At 38.4% G+C, this 27366-nt stretch overlaps 1 protein-coding gene across 4 annotated transcripts in view; it reads right to left on the minus strand.

Annotated features, from left to right (window-relative positions):
- Positions 1 to 6909: 6909 nt before the first annotated feature.
- Positions 6910 to 27366, minus strand: part of glra4a (glycine receptor, alpha 4a) — a 47717-nt gene continuing 27260 nt past the window's right edge. For 3 of the 4 annotated variants that reach the window (XM_044205851.1, XM_044205850.1, XM_044205852.1), the window contains 9 exons: positions 26996 to 27126; positions 25178 to 25245; positions 23446 to 23669; positions 21963 to 22045; positions 18340 to 18477; positions 17784 to 17998; positions 13831 to 13980; positions 10549 to 10659; positions 6910 to 7626 (listed from right to left, as the gene is read on the minus strand). In XM_044205851.1, coding sequence (XP_044061786.1) covers positions 7336 to 7626; positions 10549 to 10659; positions 13831 to 13980; positions 17784 to 17998; positions 18340 to 18477; positions 21963 to 22045; positions 23446 to 23669; positions 25178 to 25245; positions 26996 to 27126 — 1411 coding nt within the window. In that variant the 3' untranslated portion in view covers positions 6910 to 7335. The remainder of the gene's footprint in view (positions 7627 to 10548; positions 10660 to 13830; positions 13981 to 17783; positions 17999 to 18339; positions 18478 to 21962; positions 22046 to 23445; positions 23670 to 25177; positions 25246 to 26995; positions 27127 to 27366) is intronic. The other variant, XM_044205854.1, reaches the window with a different exon arrangement.

A 27366-nucleotide genomic window follows, 5' to 3' on the forward strand; every position in this document is an offset into this window, starting at 1 on the left:
TCTGGTCAGAAGAGCTAAACTCACTGGTCCTTTTATCCAAAGAGGCCCAGAAATGCTACCAAGACCTACCACCTGATAAGGTAATCTTAAGAACAAAAATATGTTGAAAGGTTGTTGACGTGTCACTCCAGCCTTTTGGATACTGCTTTTAAAAAATTCTGATCTAGAGTGAACTCACAGAGACAAGTGTTTTTTGAGTTGAAGAATTGTAAAGTTGCGTCAACCAAGCTCATAAGATCCTATCCACAAGCACAGGAGATGGAGGCCTGCAAGAGAAGGTTTTCTTCTGTTTCTTGTGATTAAATATATTCTTTGAGTAACAGAAATGGGCAGCATGACTGTAAAAAGTAATCCCCAAAACTAATTGAAAAGAGACATCAAACCAGTATTTCTTTGCATGCACGCTGTGCCTATGCTTGTCTACAAAAATAATGACTTGGAAACATTACAAACACAATCAATGTACCAAAGTGTCTGGTTTTGAACTGACTGCGAGTCACAGAGGTAAATGTAATGAAAGACATTTAGCTTTCTCAACTACACACACACTCCCAAATGCATGCGCGTGTGCACATACGTGCATCGTCTCCCAGGGAAATAATTATTTTCCGTCTTGGCTCGTCTTTCCCAGCCAACTTCCAGCACTGAATCGGTGTCAGAGCAGCACAGGAAAAAGGCTGCGAGCTGTCTCCCTAACTTGCTCTCTTGGGCATTAACCGTAGTGAGTCGTGTCTGATGGACAGGGCAGAAACGGAAGTTTCCTCTGTTTACTTAAATAGCAGCAGGAGCAGTGGTCTGCAAGCAGGGTGGATGAAGGATCGACACAGTGTTGAGGAAGTCAGCAAGGCTACATGTCAGTCCTCAGTCGTGTTTCCATCACTTCAGAGGACATTACACTGACTTACTTTCATTTCCTGGAGACTTAGCCTAACCATAACCACTATTTGCCTTACCCTAACCTTAAACCAAGTCTTCACTCTCATTTAATGATTTACATTATGGGGACTTGCGTTTTGTCCCCATAAGGAAGGCGAGTCCCCACAATGTGACTATGTAAACAAAATTAGTAATACGCTCTCTGAGGCCCATGCTACTTACCTGCGGACCTTTTCACTGCATTTAGTCTGGACAAAGAGGAAAAATAGGATGAAGTGTAGGGAAAAGAATGTGTAAGTATTCAAAGTACAGGAGTACTATCGGCTTAATGTATTTAAGTAGCAACACTTTTGCAGCTGATGGAGCTACTTTTAACTAAAGCTTGACTGATAATGGATTAAAAAAAAATATTATGATGGGGTTTTTTTTAGGTTGACACTGATATATATTTTTGAAGTTTAAAAAATCTGATAACTATATTTTGGCTGTTTTTAGTTATTTTGACATAAACACATAATGTAAACAAACAATCTTGATACAGATTTTAAAAATGTATTAATTTTTTTTTCCTCTGGATTTTTTTTTAATGCTTAAACTGTTCTTTCTTTTGTTTAAAATGTCATTACTGCATTTATCTCCTAAAACTTAATTGAACGTGATTGCTCATTCCATTGTACTTAAACCTAGCCCGATAAATAAATAAATATTATTTATATAGATAAATATTTTCTGCCTTGTACAGATGACTTATATCCAATATGTTCCTCTACAAGGAGTCCTTACAGATTTCATGGCATGTTGCATGAAGAATAGCTCTAATACCTAATTTAATTGTTAAGCTTCAGCTCTCCCCAAGAAATTCTGAATATCTTAAAGCGAGGGACTAATTCCTTGTTTCTCCTGTTTTGTACACAAAGGAAATGCAGTGCATATATATGTCTATAACCGTTATCCACGTAAACCCCTGAGTCTTTCCAGCTGTAGGGCTTCTCTCAGATGTTGGAAATACAGACATGTAGAAGTGCAGCAAGGGATTAGTGGAAATGAATCCACATAGGATTTTCTGTATAAATATACACAAGGATGGGATTTCAGTGCTGTTTGAAATGTAAGTTTTCCCTGCTGTGTTCTCGAAAGCATGTCATTTGAAGATGCATGTTTTCTGATTTCATTCAAATGAGACAAGGGGGGGCATGAAGGTACTTTGACTTCTAGATATGATTAACATTTTATAAATTGAACAGCCTGGGAGCCTCTCTGACCTTCTTTGAGGAATTATCCATGGTGCATCAATGCTGCATCTTGACTCATGCAAAAAGGGTGGACATAGACTGACTTGTCATCTCTTCTCAGCATCATGTTTCGTTACATTTGTCCTTACATTGGCCATCTGGCTGCTGTTAAAGGATTGCCTGATAGAGGTGTGTTGTATGTGTAAAAAGTATCAACAGAGCTTGAATTCAGAGAATAAATCTAGTGTAATATTAAATGCAAGGGGAACAGCAGAAATGTTTGACTTTTTTCATTTGCATTTCTCACTATCACCGCAACATCCTGTCTACACGTTTCTCATCACACTTCTGTCAGCTTCAGGAATGTGGTTACAACATTGTTTCTTCATAACCTCAAGGCACAATTCATTATCTGTGGTTTTGAGTCACCAACGTTGGGATTGGTGGATCCAGTAACGGCAACAATTTGGATCTACTCAAGTGAGAAATTGGTTTATCAAGCTTTTACTGCATATATCCGATCCAAGGCTTGCTTTGTGTCAGTTTTAATGGCACAGTATTTGTGTTATCCGGTTTGTAAGCAAGCTACTGTATCTCAAGGTAACATTTCACATAGCGCATAACATTTCTGTCTATGCTCTAATTTCTGTCACTTTGTCTCACATTCCCCTGACTGTTTTGGTAGGACCTTGCTCTAGTTCACTTTTATCCAACTTTTTCCATCCAAATTTGTTGTATTCATTGAGCACTGTGTTTTAGAAATGGAGAAATCATATTCCAGTGTTGTTCCATTACCTTGTTTTAGACGAGGTACATGACTACAAACTCTCATACACTGTTTATTTGTCATCGCTCCGCTTAATATTTATTACCCACATCAGAACCGTGACATTACATATTTTTCAGGGCTGGGCCGGAGCAGTTTCACTCAACATGAAGCTAATGTGTAGCCAAATGTTGCCGATGCCATTTGAAAAATAGTTCAGAGTTCTTGAACATCCTACACACAGTAAGTAGAGAATGTACTCTAATGTAAATATAGTTCTGCAGAAAGTTATAATTAGGGCGGTATTAGTTCTCAAAATTCATTAACTGCCAAAGATTTCTGGATTCACTTTTAAATATACATAAACTGTGATTAGACAGATTAAGTTACCGACGGGAATTCCTGTACTGAGCAGTTTGTGATATTGTATGTGTAATTAATGTAATCCTGTTTATCTTGACTAGAGTTTTTAGGAGAGGTCTTTGTATAAGCTTGTAGCTTCCAACCTTTCCTGCATAAGTTTTGTGTTTACTTTGCATTCATGTATATGCAGGTAAGTGTGTTTGTATATATTTGAGTGTCTTTGTGTACATATCTTTTTATAATATATATATATATTTTTTTTTATGTGCAAATAAATACCTTACACCCCTAGTGTAAATACTACTAGGAACCAAACCAACACAAGGAGACTATTGCATCTGTGTCTAGCATTATAGAATTAGATCATTTAGCACCGGATAGACAAGACATTTGCATTAAACCTTTACACCACCCATGCAGTAGAAAAGGTTTTCAGGTGCTGGGTGACATTCACAAGGTTTGCATCCATAATGCTGTGTGGAACAAGCAGTTTCCTCTGTTTACACTCATATATTTAAAGGAGACATGCGTAGCATTGACTCATTAATACATCACTGTCAAAAGAAACCAATATTTTCCCCTTGGCTGCTATTTCTTCATTCAGCAGTCGTCACAGAGATGCAGGGATATTTCTAATGTTTGGTACTACAGATTTTATTTTACACCACTACTATATATATATATATATAAAATTATTTTACAGTTAATGGTTCTGGATAAAATGCCCTTAATGTTAATTTGTTTTTAAAAGATAATTCAACAAAAGAATTACTGTTCACAATACAGTTGCTGTAATAAGCCTCTGACTTCATTTAAGATGGCAAAGGACTCCATGAAAGAAAGAGAGAGGGGGGGAAAAATGTGTAATTAGAAATAGTTTGTCCTTTTCTAGGAAATAAAGGAAAGGGGGGGGGGGACTTAAAGCAGCCGAGGAGCCAATCACTGAAAGATAACTGTACATACAATGTAGCGCTGATTGCCGTTAAATTTCATTGAGTGTGAAAATCCTACACATAGGAGTATTATTTTTGTCTCTACGTATGTGTTTATGTGCTTGAAAGGGTAGGAAGTTGGTGCTCCAAGGGACAGCAGTATTGATTGCAGGCCTTAGGCTGCTCTCTCAAAGCTCACACATCAGTTTTAGCTCTGGCACCATTGACATTCAGCTGAAATGAGGAGGGGGGAAGCATGTTGATTATACCTGAGGGAGACAGCAAGGGCATGCCTTGGAAATGACCAGCAGCTACATCAAATGTGCATTCCTTTCTCTCCTGCTCATTGTATGTTCATTTATACACAATCTGATGACTCAAATGTATGTGTGTCATTCATCAACAAAGCATTCCTTAGAGTAGGTCCTCAAATAAGGAGCTACACACAACACAGCATCAGAGGCGTTTAAAGCCTGTGGGACAATGACTATTTAATGTTCTCATTTGGGTCCATCCTTCCATTGGAGGATTACTTTAAACAGTTTGATAGCTGTGGTTGTCTTTTTGGTGCCTTGGAGACAGGTTGAGGGTTGTTGGGGTGTATTTGTTAAAGTCATCACACTCTTGGGATTTTATGCGTAATTAAAGTTAGCGTGTGAATCCGGTTCCTACGTTATTGGAATCCATCAGTCTTCCTGTGTCCTTTCTTTAATATACTACACATTCTGAGGGGACAGGCTGTTTTTCTGGAAGAGGTGATGAAGTGTAATGTGCCAAAAATTGTGTGCCTATTTTTCATGTGTCAGTCAAGGTTTGTGGCTTTAGAAAAGCTTCTTATATTGCCACAAACGTGCTGCCTTTGCCATCATGACTGAAACAATACCATCACTGGGTTAAGGTAATGTTAATACTAATGATACTACTTTTTTTTTATTTGGGTCTGGGATATTTATCTTTTGTAGTGTCATTTATAGTGTTTAGAGCTTTAAATTGGAAAAATGTATAGCTCTAAACACTAAAAATGTTTTATTTGACATGTTTTTTGGTTGAATGTTTTTCGTGTTTCCTTAGTCTTCTACATTTGCAGACTGAATCTTTTTAGGTTTAGGACTGTTATATTTTATAGATATAATATTTATTTAATCAGGAAAAATAATCGAGAGATTAATCAGTAAAGAAAATAACCATTAGCTGCAGCCCTTATTTTGAAGCTTAGCTACATTTTTGGGAACCACTTTCTAATAAAGGGTTTACAAGTTTAGCCTCTTTTTTTGTATGTATAAATGATTCATAAATCCTTTAGTAATTATAGATAAGTTAAAAGATGTCTAAAAGAAGAAGGGTCCCCATGACCAACTAAAGAGATAAGACAATGAAAGTATCATGCTAAAGGAAGATAAACACCACCCAATGGGATTTTTCAAAGTGGCAACTCAAAAATTGCTCATATTAATGGGTTAAAACTGCTCTATAAAGCCTTAATAAATGTTTTGTTAACATTACTAAAATCATTATCTAAAACTTATAAACGTTTTTATAAAAAGGTGTATAAGTTGGAAAAAAATGTCTCTAGTCCAAGGTTTTCAATTTTGGAGTTGTTTGTTTATAGAACTGGGACTTAACTGATGGGGAAAGCAGTACCAGTGACAAGCAACATCCAGTCTTTTTGACATTTGCATGCCCTCACAATTTGTTTTTTAAATCTACTTAAGCTGTCAGTATGAAGGACTTCAGTGGATATGTCTAGCCACTCCTTATTCGTCCTTATTTGGCAAACCATCAGCTATCTGTGGCAATAAATCGGTTCCTCTTGTCTTTATTTATGCTCCAAAGATGTATATGCCATCAACCCTTATAAAATTCTGTACAGAACTGTCTTATTTCAGCTTTTCCTCCATTTTAGTAGGCTGAAAAAATAATTTGGAACACACACACTGGGTACATTTTAAAAATCTAACAGAGAGGATAAAATAGAAACAAAGGCATGCTTGAAAACACATACACTTTCCCGTGCATACACACTCTTTTTCATTACCTGGGGAACCATACAATACAGAGCAGTTGATTAGGATTGCCAACAAAAGGACAGTGGGCTCCAGCTCCCTGTCTGAATTCATTGTTATTAGCAGTAGAACACCAAGCCCTTCTCAAACTCATTAGTTGATAAAACAACCCTCTGATTTCCCATTTTTAAAAAAGAGAGAAAAAAAAGCTTTACAAAGTCCCTGAATCACTGATGTGAACTGATTACTTATTTTGATTTTTGCAGCATTTACAATTTGCTTTTATTGTAAAATTTCTGATTTCCCCCTTCAGTTTAAGGTTTTTCCCTTCCCTCTTGGGATTTCGAGCTGATGGGGTCTATTAAAGGGCTGAAATAGAAAAGTAATTGTGTATGTGTGTGTGATGCAGTTATTCTGACTGAATTTCTTATGCACTTAAATAAGCATTTCTGTGCAAGACCTCCTGCATACTTTTTCAAAGTAATCAACCTTAAGCTTAAAGAGGAACAAATCATTTCTGGTTTCTGGCAGAATAACATTTTATTTAAATTTAGACAAAAGGAAATACATATTTGTGCTTTGTGCAGTTAAATGAAGAGCTGTGTTTATATACACTGTTATATATTATCTGAATTGAATTATCACCACTTATTGAATATTAATATCAAAGACCCCCCCCCCCATTGGTACCCATCTGCTAATCTAAAGGTGTAAAAAAACAAAACTAAACAAAAAAATATTTTTGAATTTTCAAAAACATTCATTCAAAGATACCTAGTGTCAAAATTCAAGTCAGTGTCTCATCCAGCCAGGATCAACATCAACTTCTCTGAACTCTTATCATTTCAAACAAAAGTCATAAACCCACAAGTACCAGCAGTGTTCTGTCTCTGTTGTAATCCAGATGAATCAAACCTAGACAGAAACGAGAGGGCAATCCCAAACAACACCAGCCTGAATCCACGTAGCTTAACCTTGTCTTTCGGCTTAATCACTCTTCATCTGAGATCCTGAAGACGCACCTGAGCACAAAGTTTTTAGCAATGGTTTTTAGAAGCAGATATGCTTCTTGACACATTTCTATATTGTAATGTAGACTGACAGGCAGTTTTGGCTCTGAGAAAAAACCTAAAATGTAGCAACTGGGGTTGGAGAGAGTGTTTTTACAAATTTGCATGGATGTCCTCGTGTCGCAGCACTTTATAGGTGATCCAGTAGAAGATGTTGAATATGAGGAAGCTCAAGGGAAAGAAGGCTCTGGATATGGTGTCAATGCGCTTGGCCCGGTCCACAAAACGCTTGTGAAGTACCTCTCCGTTGTATATGGAAACTGGAGGTGGGGGGGTGAACACAGTTGCCCCTTCCACAGCGGTAGCATCCTTGATCTGTAGGGTGTGACCCAGTCCATAACCCCGGAAGTAAAAACCACGGCTCTCCCTCACCAGTTCCTCCTCCTGTGGAGTCAAGCATAGGGAAAACAGATTGGCCTCTCGCTGTCAACAAGAATTAGCATGCAGCTTTTTACATTTCCTCTCAGTGGCTGATTCCCAATTGCGTTCGGGGTGTAGCAGCAGAGTGCAACAGAGTCAGAACATCCGCAGAGGAAAAAAAAAAAAAAGCATGGGCCACTCTTGAAAATTTCAAATTTTGACTTCAGGGATAAATCTTATTAAATACAGTAGATGATTTGTCAGTGATCGTGTGTAAAACAGGCACTAGTCTCAGTTTGTGCCTCTCATGTGTTGCCATTAAAGTATATTCAAGTCACAGAGGTAAGCATTTGTTGAAAAAATGTGTGATGTGTGGAAAAACTCATATGGTCGTTCAGCTACGTTCACTTGCAGCTGTTCTATAGGTATTTCCAAAATCCTCAAAGACTCTTCTGACCATCTAGATGAAAAAATATTTCATCCACTGCAGGGCAAAAAATATTTTTTGACCTATTTCTCAAATTGCGACTATATTTTCTAATCCAGGTAGCTGGAAATGACACATGTCCTTGCTCATGTGGTACAACAAAAGAAAACACATTTTTTTGTATGAAAATACAAAGTAATCATTACACAATAACTGACAACAAACTTTATAAACTTTGTTCACGCTGTATAAATTAAGCAAAGACATGTAATTGGTACCATCTTTGTTTGAATTAGGAAATACAGTTGCAACTTCGGAAACGGGTTAAATCTTTTTTTGTCGTGTAGCAAGTGGTTAGAAGAGTCTTTGAGCATTTTGGAAATACCTTCAGAATACCGTAAATGTTGTTAAACAACCTTCAAACAACGCTGTGTATTTATTTTTCAGAAAAACGGCTGCTTGCATCTGTGATTCAAATGTAATGGTAATACATGAGAGGCAGAAACTGGGGCTAAAACAGGCACTAGCCTTAGATAAACTTTCTTTAATCAATTAAGCTTTTTGAAGTTTCGATGACACAAAGAGGGGAATCGGAGGGCATTATCATTAGACGTTAGAAAGGAAATTATAATTCTGAAAATTAATCAAAAAATTAACCTCCATCTCTCCTTTTCAGCTCTTTTCAAAGTTGCAGAATGATAGACCTTTCAAAATGCCTATTAATAAAAAGTCATGATCTCAACCCCACCAAACTTGTACTTGGCCTTATGCTTTGATGAATGGCGGGGCACTTTTTTTTTTTTCCTCTCAGTGAATGAGACACTGTTCCCGCCCTCCTGAAGAGAATATTAATAGACATGCAGCTTAACTGTGACATCCCTCTGACACTTTGAGAGATTCACTTTAGCAGGGGAAAGTGAAGATGTGGGATCTAAATTGGATGATTAGTAGTCAGTGTGATGTACCCTGAAAGCTCTGATCTCCCCCCCCCCTCGTTTTTCTCTCGCTGACCCTGGCAGCTCTCTGGCACTCACATCTCGGTGCTGGACAGATTTGGCAGTGAGACACTACCAACTCTTGTCAAAGGTCCAATGCTGCTAATGTATTTCAGACCTGCCTCTACTGTCTCGTGCACAGTATATTCATTTAGTCCTTAACTTGCCTTACCTCTGATCTCTGCCAACAGCCCTTTGCTTGCACCTTCACTGTTTAGCTGAAGACGAAGCTGCAAACTTAATTTACTGTAAACTTCCTCCTTCTAACAACTGCCTAGTTGTGAGTAACTTTATGGTTACTAACTCTGTTGCCCCAATGACAAATTGCACCATACAACAGGGGGACAGGGAGTTGTAGATCTTCTAGCACAGCTTAATTATCCCTCCTACTCCTTCGTAAATGATACAGTACGTCATGTACTTAAGTCTAATGGTGCGTTTCTCTAAAGATAATAGGTGCTTATCGTCTGTGCTCTCAGCAGCAGCTACACACTTTGTGATTGATCAGTTGAGACTGTTCTGATTATCACATTGTGCTCTGTGGAGAATAAAGTTACTGTGGAGGTGGTTGTTTTCAGGAAGTAATCAGTGGCAATCTGAGTTTGCCTGTTTTAGATATAAATAATGTAACACTAAACTAAAATAATTGTAAAAACTAAAAGGAATAGTTTGACAGTTTGGGAAATATGCTTATTCTCTTTCTTGCCGAGAGTTAGATCAGAAGATTGATACCACTTGTATGCCAGCATCTTAACTTAGCTTAGCATAAAGACTGGAAACAGGGGGATACAGCTAGCCTGGCTCTGCCCAAAGGTAACAAGTTTCATTTTTACACTTTGGATTTTGTGCAGATTAAACAAACTAGATGTAATCTGTTAATTGGTGATATTTAGAGGTGCTGGTAGGCAGATTTCATTACCTTCTGACAGAGCTAGGCTAGCCGTTTCCCCCTGTTTCCAGTCTTTATGCTAAGCTAAGCTAACTGGCTACCACTGCTGGCTGTCATATTTACCATACAGACCAGAAAGTGGTATCAATCTGGTCATCTAACTCCTGTCAAGAAAACGAATAAGCCTATATCCCAAAATGTCGAACTATTTATTTAAATTAGAAGATAAAAAAAAAATAAACAAACAAACGATTTCTCTGTCTTTAGTAAATGCCAACAGTCTTGGAGAGTGTTATGGAAAAAAAGGAGAATCAAAGTTTGATGACAAGGAGAGAACAAGAAGAAATGTGTGTTGAATTTAAATATAGCTTATAAAAAGGTTACACATTGGGAGAGAATAAAGGGGAAAGAATTCCAAGTTAGTAATGTTGGTGTAAAGGGGAAGAATGTCAGAAAGATAGGGCTATAGTGACATGGCGAGATCAGCACAAAGTGGGTTTGGTTGTGGGGGAGATGGCAGAATATATTCAAGTTTGAAGTGAAAGTTGCACGACATAATCAATTTAGAGGACTGGGAGCATAGACAAAAATTGTGTTTGAAGGTCAGGGTTGACACAGGGCTACATTTTTTTTACCCTGGCACAGGCGCTGCAGTGCTGATTCAGATTCCTGTAGGTTGAGTTGTTACCAGGGATGTCATTCGCTTTCCTCAACGACTCAAAACTCCCAGGTTGACTGGCAAACACCTCCATTGGAAAGGGAGGTAGACAAATTAAAATTATTATAATATCAGTTATTTCTCCTTATTTCATCTTTTTTTGTTTCGGGTAGTCTCTTGTAAGAGAAATTCATTTGTGTTGAATTTATATTTTGTTTTGGACACGGGCCTTCACATTGAGCTGCGAACAAAAATTCCCCCTGCATCATTTAAATGAAAAGCACTACCTGTGTCATGCCAAAAATAAAATGATTTAAAGATGCAAACTTCAAATTCAAACAACAAACTCAAGCAGGCGTTCTCTGCTTTTAATTAAAGAGGCACTGTGAGTGTGATAATACAGGACATTATCTGAGGCTGTTAGTTTAGGGAACTGGCTTTGAAGACGAATAAAGAATCCTCAAGGAGCCAGTTCAAGTTATTTCTGTAAAGACTATAAATGGAAGCTCTTTTTTTCTCTTTTTTTTGTAATTTTGAAGGCTGTGTGGATATACTTGCTATAACTGTTTTGGCTTAGAAGTAGAAAGATGCCACTAACACAAAGCTGGTAAAGTACATTGATTTAAACCTGGTCAGTCTGGGATTTGTACACTCCATCAGATTCCCAACCTCTCTCTAGTACAACACATCAGGTCATGTGTCAATATCTCTCAGATGGATAGTTTGCGACCTCAAACTCCTCAGTGGGAGTAATTGTGCAACTGATGTGGAAAGGGGAAGTCCTTTCCTCTACAGACCATCATTTTCTCTCTCCTGTACTGATGTAGGAGGGCAGACTGCCCAGTAAATCTGTTGGACTCTTCTGCCTTTACAGGGAACTCTGCCATGAGTCTGGGAAGCTGCCCAGCCTGTGAGCTGTTTAATGGGATTTTCAAGATGTCCTGTCTGTTTCTCTTGAGACAAACCTCTGTGTGTCACAAAAGGTTTCTCACCTCTCTGTAAATGCTTTTATTTGTCAACTTACAAGCTGTTTGCCTTGATAATTGTCAAGATATGGATCAAATTTAGGGGATGTATCTTTGGATGACAAATGATACCAAGATAAAAAAACAAGGGTTCCATTTTCTACTAAGGCATACTTTATAGGGTTTGAGTTACAACTAATGGCTTCTTGGTCAATTTTATTGATTAAGCCCAATATCACACATTTGCCTCAAGGGGCTTTACAGATTATGACCCCCTCTATTCTTAGACCCTCAATTCAGATAAGGGAAAAACTCCTTTTAACAGGGAAATAAAATGGAAGAAACCTCAGGAAGAGCAACAGAGGAGGGATCCATCCTCCAGGAGGGACAGACATGCAATAGATGTCACGTGAACAGAACAGACCAACATAGTAAAATTACAGTATGGACAACCAGGATGACAAAATTATAGATAGTCTGTAAACATATATGAAGAATTGATCCAGGAGGACGTAGAAGCAACTTCCAGGTGCCGCCAAACAAATAGGACCTGAGCCACATGACCTTCTCTCCACCATGGAAATGTTGCTGAAGGTCCGAGTGAAATTACATTAAAACATAATGTATTAATGCTTTGTTTTTCCTTTTCCAGGACAACTTGCTTTTTGTATTTTTAAGCCCTTTTCAGACATGGAATATGTAACAATGTTGGCTTCATCTATCTGTTAAACCGATGGGTTCTTGCCATTCAGACATAGGTTACTTTTACACCAATGTTTCTCACGGCTTCTTTCAGACTTAACAGCTCATTTACGGAAAGAGCGAGAAGCAGAGAGAGAGAGAAACAGAAAATGCATTGAGTTAAAAATGTTATGATAGCAAGGAAGAAGGTTGTCTCTTGCTCTCCCACAGGCTGCATCACTGATGGATTTCAGGGTTCTTGCTATGAGTGATAGGATCTTACATAAACATACAATTTTCTGCCCCCTCCTGTTTGAAAAGTCACATGTCACACATTTCGCTACTCTGATTGGTTGTAGGTCTGGGCCTACGTCCAGTCTGCAGGTCCGTCCACCATGACGTGCTGGCCAAGCAAAGGAGCACCTTCAGCGGAAGACTCATCCCACCAAAAAGCACCACAGAGCGCCACAGGAAGTCATTCCTGCCTGTGGCCATCAAACTATTTAACTCCTCCCTCTAAGGGTTGGTCTGTTTGACCCTAGGTCACTAAACTGGACATTGAGCATTACATCTCCGCCATAATTAATAAATTGTGCAATATTCTGTGTAATACCTCCGTGCAATATTAGTTTTCCCCTTGTTAGTTTTTTCTTATTTATTGCTACTGAAACTATATACCTCAATTACTCTTCGACAGTACATGCACCTCCGCTTATTAATATTATTTATTACATAAGGAGTTACATTGTATTTTAGACTGTACTTTCATCACCAACCAGTAAACCCACTTGGTACTTGACACTTAGTTTATCTTATACTTATACCGACAGGATACTTAATTTATTTCTGACCTGTTTTATAGTGTTTATTTTTTCTAGTACTTTCTCCTGTGTGCACTGACGTAAAGACGAGCTACTGTAACAAAGAGTTTCCCTACGGGGATCAATAAAGTATTTCTGATTCTGATTCTGATAAAACTCAGATCAAACTGTCAAACTAGGCAGTGCTGATCAAATATGAATCAATATTCTGTTACTGCATTGCTTATTTCCTGCCTCAAATGTTTACAGAAACACATTTTAATGTACTGTTTAGCTGTAATTTGAGAGTTTGTGACCTATCTAAAGAAAATACAGCTATCTGATTAGTGTTTGTTAGCTCGCCATATTAACTTACCGAACCGGATATATTATGGATAACTTGTGTTATACAACAGTAGTGAAAAATGCAGTCAAAGTGTCTCAAGCTGCTAACAGGTCAGAATACAGAAATGTATCAATGTTGCGGTGTGAATGCAGGGTTAGGGTATCCCAGTGCCATGGGGTTGGTAGTTGCTCTGTGTCAAATTTAGTGACAGTGGGAAAGGATCACGAAGGCTCTTCACAGGTCAGTGCTCACCATGGAAACGAGCTGAACTGAAATGAGCAGATCTTCCTCATGTAATATGACAGCCAGCTGTAGCGTGTTGATGTTGTCAGTTCCTGAATATACAGCGTTCCACAATAACAAGAGGCATAAGTCAATGTTATAGAGGCTGACAAGGGTGTGTGTGTGCTCCACATGCTTACTTTTTACAATCTGCTAGTGTGTGTGTGAGAGAGATTTACACTTACTATTCTTTGCTGCCGCTGCTTTTTCCTCAGCCTGATGAACTCCTTGTGTTGCCTCGAGACAAAGTTAACTGCTGCATACTCCAGCAGGGCAGCAAACACAAACAGAAGGCAAACCGCCATCCAAATGTCAATGGCCTTCACATAGGACACCTGAGAACAGACAAGGTCATAAACAGCCAATCAATGAGGCTAATGGAAAATCTTTGGGTTGCTCACAATCTACCCATTCCTCAGCTCTGACACGTAATGACACTTTGGGATGGCCAAGAATTGTAATGAGTCAGTGTGATGTGGGCAGTTGACACATAGCCCGGAGACAGGTCACGGCTAAGACTTAAAGAGAGCCCTGGCAGAGTCGTTCATGAGAGAAGATGTGTCACAGCAAATCAGTGCCAACGCCCACTGAGCAACATCATGTGGAACTTCACTCAATTGAACAGCAGTTTGCTGACTGTTACAGATACATGCATAGAAGTGGGGAGAAAACAAGAAATGACACATCAGTAGGGTACAACCATGTACCTCTTGTGAACACTAGAAACACACTTCCACTGTATTACAGTCTCATATTCCAGCTGTCTTTTTATTACTTTGTTAACATGCCATTTAATACCTACCAAACGACAAATCTAATTATTTACCCCTTCCTCCCATTCCATTATCCTTTTAAAAATAACTTTCTTTTTCATATTTCAGGCAGTTACTTCGTTTTTGGTAACCACTTGTGTTCAAGCACAGAAGTAATAGCCACTGAAAAACCACATGTTAACAAGAGTGTAGCAAGACTACCAAAAATAGTATAAGTGTACACCTGGAACCTGATTTCAAGGTTTTTTAATACAAGGACAATCTGTACTATATTCTCTTAGGTATTTCTAACACTTTTATTCATCCATGTACAGTCTATACCAATATGGTAGACAAAATATTACAAACACCTTTCCTTAGAATACAGTCCCATACAACAACACCACAAACTAGCCTCAGAAATGACCATAAACATCTTTCACTTACCAACAAATAAGTTTCACAGGTAGAGGTACCAGGTATTTAACACAGGAAAGTATTTGATATCTTTACACTGAACAAGCGTTCCTGCTGTATTTTTCTGGTTACTCACTTTTTGGTACTGTAAAAAGTTTGTGTACATTGGTAGTATTTATATACATTGTAGCAGGACAGGCCTATATTTTGATTTTATATGAGAAATACACAAAAAACAAAGCTCAAGCCATGGTGCTTCGTTGAAGTATAAAAGTTTAAAAGGCTTTATTATTATGGCTACATGATTAAGCACAATGTGTACTGACCGTATCTGGCCAGTAGTGACTTAAAATAGTGGATGCCCCCAATGGGTCCCTAAGACATATCTGAGGGGTCACAAGATCACTGGAAAAATCTCCTCCTTACCTAATCATTGTTGCCTGTAATTGGCAGGCAACAAGATTTTATTTTTAAGATATTATGATCTTAAAAAACTGGTGAAAAAAATCTCCCAGTGCAGTGAGGTTTCTACTTATTTCCAATGTAAATCTATTTGTTTAAAGTATTTTCTAAATATTTTTTTCTTAATTCTAGAGCTGCAACCTGCCTTCTGTTTTATCTATAGGAAACGGATTGAAACCGTCACTGTACCTGCAGATTTTCTCACTTGTGTTTAGAATTTAGTTTTTTCTTGTTACATACTGGGTACTTTCATTGTTATGCGGATGACACACAGTTGTACCTCCCTGTCAAGCCCACTGACCTTAGTACGCTGAGTTCTCTGCAGGACTGCCTGTCTGACATAAAAAATTGGATGTCGATAAATTTTCTTCAGCTCAACTCAAATAAAACTGAAATCCTTGTTATTGGGCCCCAACGCATCACTAAACAAATACTGCCATCTACTGGTAACCTGTCACAACATTTCAAGCCTGTTGCACGAAATCTTGGTGTCCTGTTTGATAGCAATTTATGTTTTGAGCAACATATCACTAAGCTTGTCCAATCATGTTTCTATCACCTCAGAAATATTGCAAAAATACGATCTATTTTAAATCTTAGTGATGCAGAAACTGTTGTGCATGCTTTTATCTCCTCACGCCTTTATTGTAACAGCCTGTTCACTTGTCTTAATCAAAAAACTCTGACACGACTGCAGACTGTACAAAACTCAGCTGCTAGGCTGTTAACCAGGACCAAGAAGTATGACCACATAACACCTGTTTTAGCCTCTTTACATTGGCTCCTTGTTGGTTTTAGGATTGATTTTAAGATCTTGTTGATTAATTTTAAGGCTCTTCATGGCCTGGCCCCAGATTATATTTTAGACCTTGTAATCCCTTATGAACCTTCACGTAGTTTGAGATCTTCGGGCAGGGTCTCTCTGTCTGTTCCTGAGTCCAGGATGAAAACTAAGGGGGCAGAGCTTTTGCTATCAGGGCCCCGAGGCTCTGGAACAACTTGCCCGAAGAAATTAGGTTGTCTGAGTCAGTGTCTTCGTTTAAATCTCGTCTCAAAACACATTTTTATCTGAAAGCATATCCTGATTTTACTTGAACTGGCTGTTTATTTTACTGTTTATTTTATTGTTTTTCTGTATTTCATGTGTTTTATTTCTTTATATTTCGTCATTCACTGTGGTATTTTATTTTTCTTGTTGTGAAGCACTTTGTACTTTGTTTTGATAAGTGCTCTATAAATAAAGTTTTTATTATTATTATTATTATTATTATTATTATTACTTTGTTTCATTGCAGGATTTTTAGAGGCCTGAAGAGGTCAATCTAAGAAGGAATAACTCTCATCCACAATAAGGCCAGAACCTGTGAGGAGGGCTATGGAGTAGATCTCTTCATTTTAAGGGTTCACAAGCCACAAAGTTTGGGAAACATTGGTTAAATCTGGGTGGGGAAAGTGAAAGAGCAGCACTCCACCTCCCTTATTACCACCACTGAGGTGTCCTTAAGCTAGGCGCTTAACCCCCACCTGGTCCAGTGGAGCTGCTCAGCGGATGGCAGATATGACTGTGGTTGTACTGGGCAGCTTCCAGGTGTGAATGTGTGTAGCTATGTGAATGTGAACAAGGCGTTCCTGAAAAACAGAGCCTGGCTCTCTGCGATTATTCCTCGGTTAAATATAAAGTTTAAAAAAAACTTCCTCAGGGTCAAAATGAACACAAAATGCAGTCAAACTCTACAGCCACCAGTGAGTGTTAACTGGTAATGTAGCACCAGCCTGAAGTGCTGTTGCTATAGTTACCAGCAATCTAATATACCTTGTGCACTGATTTAGAACGTTTGGTTAAACTGGAACTATCGTCATGGTTTTCTAAAACACATTTTTAATGGACGCCTACCAGTGTACCTTTGCCGTCCTCAGTGGCCAAAAATGTCTGTTACTTGTTTCATGGAGCATTTGGGTCAGCCTTGTCAGCTTGTCAGTAAATATCAGGTATGAAAGGTAATGGAATTTCTAAATCATGTATAACTTTTTGGGGGATATGTCAGAATAGTCTACAAGGTTCAAACGCAGAATCCTTTTTATTTGATTTTTTTTCATTTAGTCACTGACCTTTTTGTTCAGCTGACAGCATTATATTTCCTCTCATACATACTTGCTTATTGGAGGAAGAGAAGCATATGCTTACAGTTACAAAATATGTTTATTGGTTTTGGTGACCCATATTTCAAAGTTCTATAACAGAGAACTTGTGTTTTATTTGTGCTCCATTGATTTCCAGACACAAATATCTTAAATAGCCAAACATCAGGTTTTTAAAACTATGACTATGTGTAAATACCTCACTAAAATGAGGGGGAAAAAAGTGTGACTCTGACGGCAATTCATCCCCTGCATCTCTTGGTTCTTTCTCATCAGTTTTCTCAGTAAATAGTCCGCCTGCAACAAATAAAACACCTTCCACTACGTACAAACCATCATACATCTTGGTCACTAGTCTCCAGACCCACCTTGGGCAGTGAGGCTCTTGAACCAGAGCTCTGTGTGGTCATCGTCAGTACAGTGGTAATGCCCAGACCCACTCTGGCTGGTGCAGCATCCATGTTTATCCAGAAAGACACCCATGAGAGGATGACGATGAGGAGGGAAGGGATGTACATCTGGATCAAGTAGTAGCCCATCTGACGTTCCAGGTGGAACTTCACCTCAATGCAGGTGAATTTACCTGCAGACGCATTACATAGTACATTCAACTGTCTTGCTTAAAGACAGCGTTGTTATTTAATTACACATTGGGAGAATAGAATGTAGATATGTATGATAAAGATGTAGAGAAATTACATTTTGGTTAAAGCAACTGTTCTTTTAACCATACAGCAAGTCATAGGTTAAATCCTAACAAGAACCAACAATGTACAGTGTTGTTTTGGTTGTTCAATCTCTATGGTATACCTGACTCATTTTACATGCCTCCGGAGAAGAAATCAGCTGAAGCAGTCAATTATTATGGATTTTCAGCTTGGAGTCACTTGTGTCTCAACACTTTAAATGGAATTCATTATGTACCTGTGTTGTAATGCTTAGTGCAGTAGCCCAAATCCTTCTCCTCTTTTAGCACAAACTGGGGGAGGGTGAGATCATCAGCCACCTGAACGGGGTTCTCAGACAGCCACTCAAAGATCAAGTCATTCATGGTGTAACCAACTGTGAAAAAGGAACAGAGGAGATAAAGAGGAGAGAGAAGATCTTTAAATAAGGGAGAAATAGTAAGAAATGTGTAATCTTTTTTTAAACTTCAGCTTAGATTATATAGAATAGACTTCAAATTCTCTGTTATTTACTTGAAACTACACTCCAGCATTTTCTACATCATATTGATAATATTTCAGCAAAGAACATCAAAAAGAGGCTATAATGAAGGGGGAATCAGTCACAGGATATAACATTAACATTTCCTGTTGCTATAAGTATTACAAAAACAATGCTGTTTACTGTATATTTCAAAATACTGCATAAAATCAAGTGCACAACTGCACTACCTGTTAAATATTCTTATCACTTTTGCTGTGATCCCCACCCCCTTCCTTGTCCTTAACCTAATTTCGTTCCTACACCACAACTGGTAACAAGGTCCCAGTTATAGTATTAAAATCTGTGCATGAGAAGCATCAGAAACATTGGCTAATGAAACTCAGAGAGAGAGAGAGAATGAAACTTGGAAGGTTGTGGTCATGTAATGTTGCTTTTGCCCATCTGTCCTGCTACCAGCTACCCTCTGCCATCATGTTTGTCACAGTAAAGGTCATTCACCACAGCTACAGTCATGTTGTCGCAGTTGCTTGAAGGTTACAGAATAAGGGGGGGGCATGAGGAGCATATCTTCCTATGACAGTGGGATACTGTATGTGCAGCACACACTGAGCTGATTAATGTATGAAATATTTCCAATGCTCTTTACCATCCATGTGCACCAATAGTAATGTACAAACTGTAACATAATGGAATATATGTTTATTTTTGCAAGTGAATATACGGTTAGTAAAGCACTTAGACCACTCAGGATAAGTCAATAATTATTTTGCTTCCACACACAGTTGATTTGCCTGCTCCTTTTGAGGTTTGCACTCCTTCTCACAGCTGCCTGATTATAGGTATATTAAAAATGCATGCCACATGCAACAACAACGCAGCATTCTTCTCACATCTGAATAATACTGATGTCTACTGCGACCCTTTTTTTAAGGCTTGAGCTACAAAGACATCAATTATTCAAAACCTTATATCCTATCCTGCACCACACGCCTGAAGAACAACACCACTGAAACACACTTATCTTGTTCATGAGGAGAATTCACTGTCAATCACGAATCCTGCTTTAACAAGCAAGGGGAATACCAATGCTTTACTAAGATAATGAAATGGTCGTCTTTTCTTCTGCCTGCAACAGCTAAGAGGCTTCAAAACATAACTGACATAGTGTTCAAGGTGCAATATTGCAAAATTAAAGTCATGAAGCAGAATGTCTGGTATATCTTAGCAAGGTAGAGTAATGACTGTTAGTCACATGCCATCTTCTTTTTCATGTTAAAATCTATCTTAATGCAGCCACGGTTATGCTTCAGATTTACAGTCTTAGTCTTGCTTTTTACTTAAAGTGTTAGTTACAAAGTAGATTTGAGGTTACTGGACACTAATGGCTCAAGGCAAAGCGAAGTGGTATAAGCTGTATATATGGGGCTTTGATGTGTCAGAATAAGGCTGAATCTTATGGTTGGTTCTATTTTTATATCTATATAAGCCTGTGGCATGAAAGGCCAGAAAAGAAGATTGGCCTTGGCTTTCTAAAACCCCAAAGATAACTCTCCTCTTTTTTTTTTCCTTCTTTTTTTTCTTTTCATCTCTCTCTCTCTCTCTCTCTCTCTCGCTTTCTCATGTTGAACAGACAGTGTTTCCACAGCTCCCATAGTGGCAGTAAAACCTATAATGTCCTCTTAACATCGAGCTCTAGCCAAGGTGATCACATCCTTGGGTGGTGTACTAGCACTTGTCAACAGGAGGCCAAGTATCCTCACCAGGCCTTTAATCAGAAATGATTACGTCTCCTCTAATGGCAGTGTGATATGACACACACACACACACACACTCTGCTGCTTTAAGCACACATCTGTTTCTCCTTTCCCTTACATTCCTAAAGGGTAAAATGTCTTAATATTTTTGTTATGATGGCTGACATACATTCTGCACTAAATTTATTGGATTTTTTTATCTGTTTGTTCCTGCGTTAATTTGCAGAAATAAATCATGCTGCCTGCTGCACAAACAGGGAGAAACTAGTTCTTTACAAACCAATACCTTGTTCTTGGTGAATCAGATAAGGACACAGTTAGAGATACCAGCTTTCAGCTTGACTTATTTATTTGTGAGAAATGCTTCTGAAAAGGTGCAGTGACTTCATGGTACGAGTGCTCCTTCTGTTGCCTCCCTTTTTCTAGACTCAAATTCTTTTGTCCCTATGACGGGAAATTAGGTCACCTCGAGGCACAGGGGGTGGGTCACATAATAAAAGGGACAAAAAATTAAAGTTTTATTATTTATATCCTGGAAATTGGTTTCATGAGGGAAGTTCCTATCTCTGCTAAATGCTAGGGAAGACTGAAAGGGGGAGAATATTATTCTTTCTCTACGTTTTATCAATGTAATAACAAGGTTTCAAATATATTTTTATATATATATTAAACTTTTGGGTTTCAACAAATGTACAGTAAATTTGAAAAAGTAAAGAATAGTAAACAACTGACCGTTCGCTTAGCCCCACCACCCCTTACTGTTGCTACACCTGTCAAGCTTTCCACTCTACAGATGCAGTTTAGTTTACAGATAAAATGGTGGCAGATTTACCACTAATTTTTCTTAGTCATTTTTGAAACAATGGGTCCTTGATTTCAGACAGTGGTAGATAAAAGCAGGCTCTCATTTATAGCCAGCAACCGTTGATTTTTGTCTAGACACAGTCAAGCTAGTTCACTAATTAAGCTAACATTAGCTTCATAAGTTGGTTAAAAACACTGTCTCTGGCTAACTTAATGTTTACAGCTTACTCATTTTAAAATGAAAACCCTGTAAAGGGGTCTTAAATATGAAATATGCTTCAATTTTAACGTTAGACGATTGCCTTGAGGATGATTAAGGACTAACCAATGTGTTTGGTGAGAGCCACTAATGTTAGCCTACACTCTGATTTAGTAACATCCATAACTGGCTTCCACATAGTGAGGACATACTCCACAGTAGCTGTGCTTGTCATGAACAGGGCTTTTTTAATGTAGCCTGTAACCCCACAAAATAATGTTGCATGAAATGCTCCTGGCATTTGGAAGTCATACTGGGTTGCTGTAGGTAGTAAGCTAGTTAGCCTGACATGCTAATGTTTGCAGCTTACGTAGGAGCAGATGAACACACGGTTTAATCCATTCCATAAACTTTTTTTTACCCTCTCCAAAACTAAAAACATGAGAGCAAAACACCATCCGAATTCTTTATATATGGGTTACATTTACGATACTGTTCCTGTCTCTTGGAATTTAGCAAGGTTAGATACAAGCCAGGCAAAAGGTAGAAAATCAGGAAGAGGGGGGAGATAAAAGAGGAAAGTGAGACAAAAGGAAGAGGTAGAAGAGATGAAGACTCACAGCTTTCAAGCTGCATGGTACAGGTCTGAATGTCCATTGGGAAATTCTTCAAGTCCATAGGGCAGGACAGGGTAAGAGTCAGCCTGAGATAGAAAAACAGATTGGAAGAGAAAAGAGGAGCAAAATGGGATGTCAAAAGGCACAAAAGGGATCAAGTAAAAGACACCAAAAGACAAGGCGAATTGAAAGGATAACAGATTAAAAAGAACAGTGAAATAAATTAGTGCCAAGCTGCTTTGTTTTTACAAATTATGAAACCGGAGTCTTTAGGTGTTGCAATAAAAACAAAACAGATTTCCCTTTTTAAAAACTGTAGACTGGAAAACATATTGAGTTACTCTGCCATTTGATTACTCGTCGCACCACAGTAATGGCAAAGTAATTGGTGTAGGTATCCCTGCTTTTATTTGTTGTGATGTTGATGCATTAAGCCTTCAAGAATCCTCAGAAAAGAGAGCGAGAGCTATTTGGAAGTCTGTCTGGAGGAAAGCTGTGTAATTACCTGCTGTAATGCATTGCCCAGAGGCGAGACAGGAGCCGCCAGCAGTATACACACAGACACCCATTTGCTACTGTGTTATGATGACACAATATCTTTTTCACCAGCTGAAGAACAAACTACAAATACTTAAGTGATTGACTCGCCTAACGTTGCCTAAATTGGATCATGTATTTAGAGCACACAAAGATGTTTTGATCCATAATTACAAAACATAGTTAAACAAATCTAGAGGATGCAGTAAATCAGTGGAATGAGGTGGTGATTATCTGTATTTGCAAAATACAAATAATACAACATTTTTGCATAGCTTTAGTCCACATGTCGATTTGTTTACATTTCCAAGATGTATGTTGCAGTTTAAAGTTGTAAAATGGGAACTCATGTGACATGCAAGGACTAAAAAGGCATTGTGTCATTTAACAAATTTCAACTTCAAAGTTGCACACTTGCCACTTGACATTTTTTCCACGCCTGCACCGATTTACTTAGTATTTTGGTGACCTGCCATGAGCCTAAGTGGGTGGAAAGTGCTGTGTGGTATTGGCAATGCAGCAATCTGCTGCAATTGTGGTCAAGAGGTCATGTATGAGTGGGATTTGTTTGCCAGCTGCCTGCTTGGACCAGACCAAGTTGCACAAATTTTCTTCACTTTGTTTGAGAGAAATGTACCCAAATAGACCTCTCCAAAATAACACAAACTGTTTTTATGTATATTATGGTCACTTGTTTCATGTTGATCATATGAATTAAAGTACAGACATATTTATAGGCATACCAAAATTTGAAATGTTTGTCATTATGGCAATAATACTACCAAGGCAGTCTCATGCACTGAGATACAAATTAATGTCCATCTTCAGCATCAAAGTGCCGCTCATTTTCAAAAGAATTTTTCTCAGTTAAGCCCTTGATGTCATTCTCCAACTGGCCATAACAGTACTCAATGGCTCCAATCTTTTTGGGAATATTATTTTTAGTTACCTGATGCTGTACAGAACGCTGCCATCTTGGAAAATCCGTAGCAGCTTGTTATCAGTGGTGACCTCGTGGAAATTTGCCCCTTTCTCATTTGCAAAGAATAAATCAGGTTTCCAGATGGAGTCCAACATGGATGGATCCAGATCAAGGGAGTCATCTGGATATTCGCTGTACGCCAGACGAGGGTCATTCCAGTTTTGCCGTAGAAATACATTGAGCCTGTAGTCCTGTGGAAGAACTCAGGGTAGTTAATGGAAAATATATCATCAGTGAAGCTTGTAGTACAGATGGAGAGCTTAGAAGTGGATCATTCTGCAGTCGTGATTTGAGACGTTTCTGGGAATGTTCTGTTACTGGTCACCTCTGGAATCCATTCTAACAGATAATGAATTTAAGCTGACCAAAGCTGTTGTAATGAAAGATGAAACTATGATGAAACTTAACAGTCACCTATCTTGGATGGTATATCAGTTTATTATATATATTATTATTATATCACTTTTTTAGCAATTTAAAACTTTGTTTCATATGCAATGATCTACATGACAAAGAAATAGACTACAATGTACATGTGTCCATTGTGTTTTATTTCCTTATTGATAAGTACATGAATTCACTCAGTTCCGCTGTTTTCTTTTAGCTGGGCAGCATCATGATGTGGGGTGCAGTCTTCACATTGAACAATTGGTCTTGGAGGATTTGAAACAGCCAAATGGTTGATTGGTAAGTAGAAAAATGTCATTTTCTAAAATAAAAAGTGAAATTGTACCATTTAATGTCTACATACAGTATCTCCCAATCAAATTGATAGGTGCAAGATTATCCATCTTTGTAATATTACCTCAGTAGTTCAGGATAATAAAGGCATCACTCTTGTTGAAATGCCCCTGCTTAACCATATTCATCAGATTTTACTAAAGTAACTGATTGAATAAGATGGTGTACTGTTTGTTCAACCGTTGCAGCCATGTGCTGCTGGTGAACAGAGGGTTGGCAATGCAAGCCAGGTCAAGGACAAGTACTGAACACAATCACTCCTGCCTGCAGCCAGCATACATGACTGACTAAATTAGAATTCTAATCTGTGCAATTAATTCAGAATTCATTTTTGGGCATTGTAGATTGTTCCTTTTCTTGCTTGTTCACTTCATTTAGCAGAATAAAAAGCATGCTTCCCCATACAATGACATCATTAGTGTTTTCGTTCTCTGGGCTGACCTGACTTGGAGGTCTGAGCCTCTGGTCCTACCTCAGACACCCTTAAACAGTTCACTGCTGTATTGTGCTGACACAGCAGCTATAACACTGTAAATGCGGACGTGAGGACAGCCATTTTTCCCTGAACTCCTTGTCCTCTCTCCCATACCTCTTTTCATTTACTTTCTCAATTTTTCATTTTAATTGCAGAGTGGACAGCTCATTATCAGCATGTCAGTGACCCATTGGTCTCTGAAGGTTGCACTGTTATGCTCCAGGAAACACAGAAAGGAGGGAACTGCTTCAGCACTGAGTGGATTAGGAAAGAAGTTGGTAGGAAAGAAAGAAGATGGAGTGTTTCAAAATTTCTATATAAATCGTACGGAGATGCAGCTAAAACAATACAAAGCGTAATCCATAATCATGTCTAGAAACAAATAAACCAGTGAGATTTTTAAACATAATAATGCTGTTTTTTTAAAACACATTTGCCTCTCTAACATATGTGAAACATTTGAAATCTCCAAGATCTTCTTACCATTGTAGTTTCTGTGATGGACCCAAAGCTGTTGATGAAAATATTACAGGTGACATTCACAGGAGGACCTGAGGGAGGAAAAAACAGACTGAATTTACATGTTTTCCCTCAGATGGGATTCATGAAATTATGCTGCCGTCCACATCAAAAATGCGTATTATACTGTATATCTCCTGTGGTTTTTTAAGGTTTACAGCAGTTTAATGCATTACTTTTCATCCTCATTCAGTCATTGTGACTGAAAATGTTACTACAGTGCAAGTCATGCCAGTTCCAGTTCTGCTGTTGAAGAGCCTGCTCTAGTATGTGTTTTTCCGGCCTGTAATTCAATTTCCATTAAAGCCAAAAAAAAAAGCTGAAACCCAGGTCAAAAATTTTAAGAAAAGAATTCTAGAGAAATTACAGATGAAGGTGGGATTGTTAAAGGTTCTGTATACGAGATTTTGAACATTAATATAGCTGCAAACAACTATTTGCTATGTAAAGATATAGTGGAGTAATGGCGTCCTGAGCAGAGAATGACATCACACTCCGTGTGTGTGTGTGTGTGTGTGTGTGTTGGCTTTGAGGAGAACAATATAATGGCTGGTTCTTTTCTCATCTAATGCAGTGAATAAAGGATTGTTGGAACAGTGGAAAGACTAACAAAGATGGTTTTGGTGAGTTTTATTTAGTTTCTGTCCAGTTTGAATGAAGTGTGTTTTACAATGATCTGTGAGGTAAAATTACTGTTTTTCTCAATGGAGTCTGGTGGGCTGTAGTGCCCATTTGTTTTTGTCTGAGATGCTGGGGCTCTAGTGTGAAATTTCACGGCTGTGAATGTTGCATACAGCTCCTTTTTTTAAACTAAGAGCAAGGAAGGTCACAGATGTGTCTGCCCACATTTTGGTGTCTGAGAAAATTGTCAGTGTGCAACCCTGACTTTTGAAATTACGTTTATATGCTACAACTTTGCAACAGCAAATACATTTAGTGAGAAACGTCACCTGAATTCCATTTTTATCAACATAATGAAGCATTTTTGCAAGCGTATTTGCAAAATCTTCACTGACAACATATTTAGTCTACAATATACTGGTAGTAGCTCTCACAATACAACATCCGCTCACATGCAACTAACTATAGCATGGCTAACTTTTCTTATAGTTATGTTTAGGCACTAAGCACTTGGTTAAAGAAGGTCATGGTCTTGGTTTAAAAGCCAATAGTGACTTGAAGTATGACATAGGATGTGTGTATGTTATTAACATTTAACCAAAACAATGATTTTTTCCTAACCTTAACCAAAGTGATTTTGTTGCCTAAACCCAGAGATTTTCAAACTGAGGTGAAAGGGACATGTGCATGCCGGTTTTTGTAGTTTGGCTCATTGATTTTGCCCGCTTATAAACATGGTCAGCAGTTGGAGCAGCAGCTGTGACACAGCTCATAGAGGCAATTAATATTACTTTAAAACCCTTAGTGCCTTACTCAAATCTCACTCAAATCTATACACACATACATGATAGACACATAATTATAGATTCAGTTTGATGTTCACTTTCTGGTGTTATCATTATATTTGATAACCATCACGCATAAATGTCCATAAATCCACTTAGAACTCATAGGAAAAAAGACGCTCCTGAACGATTTTGAAGTCCAACTGAAACCATAGTTTCTGACAGAACAACATACAGCACATACACATGAGGATGGTCAGCAATTGAGCTTTCACAGCACAGATCCACTGGTCTTTGTTTTATTTTCTAGTGCTTGTGCCTTCTACTGGATTTTCTTGAGGGCTACTGTGATGGTCTGCCTTGGCATTTGCTGTACCTTTGAAGTTGGGTCTGATGCGGGCATCATATCCTGATGTTTTCCCCATGAGCTTGTCCAGGAAGTCAGAAGGCGACAGCTGTGGTCCTACCCTGCCGGGGGGCTTTATCTCCTCCTTACAGGAGCTCAGTCTGACATTACCCAGGGAGGGAGCGAGACGGGGAACAAATACAAAGAGAAAGAAGAGAAAAGATTTGGGAAACAGCAGAGGAGGAGGGTGTGTAAGTATGAGAGGTAGCAGTGGGGGATGGTGGGGAAAAAAATGAGAATGAGAAGCCAACAGCTATCACCAAGTCAGTTCATCATCAAAAAATACCCAGCGGTGGATGGGGAAATGAGGGTGAAAAATGACGACTGAATGGCTTGCCTCA

The sequence above is a fragment of the Siniperca chuatsi genome, linkage group LG8 (genome assembly GCF_020085105.1).
Source record: "Siniperca chuatsi isolate FFG_IHB_CAS linkage group LG8, ASM2008510v1, whole genome shotgun sequence".
Taxonomy (NCBI): Eukaryota; Metazoa; Chordata; class Actinopteri; order Centrarchiformes; family Sinipercidae; genus Siniperca; species Siniperca chuatsi.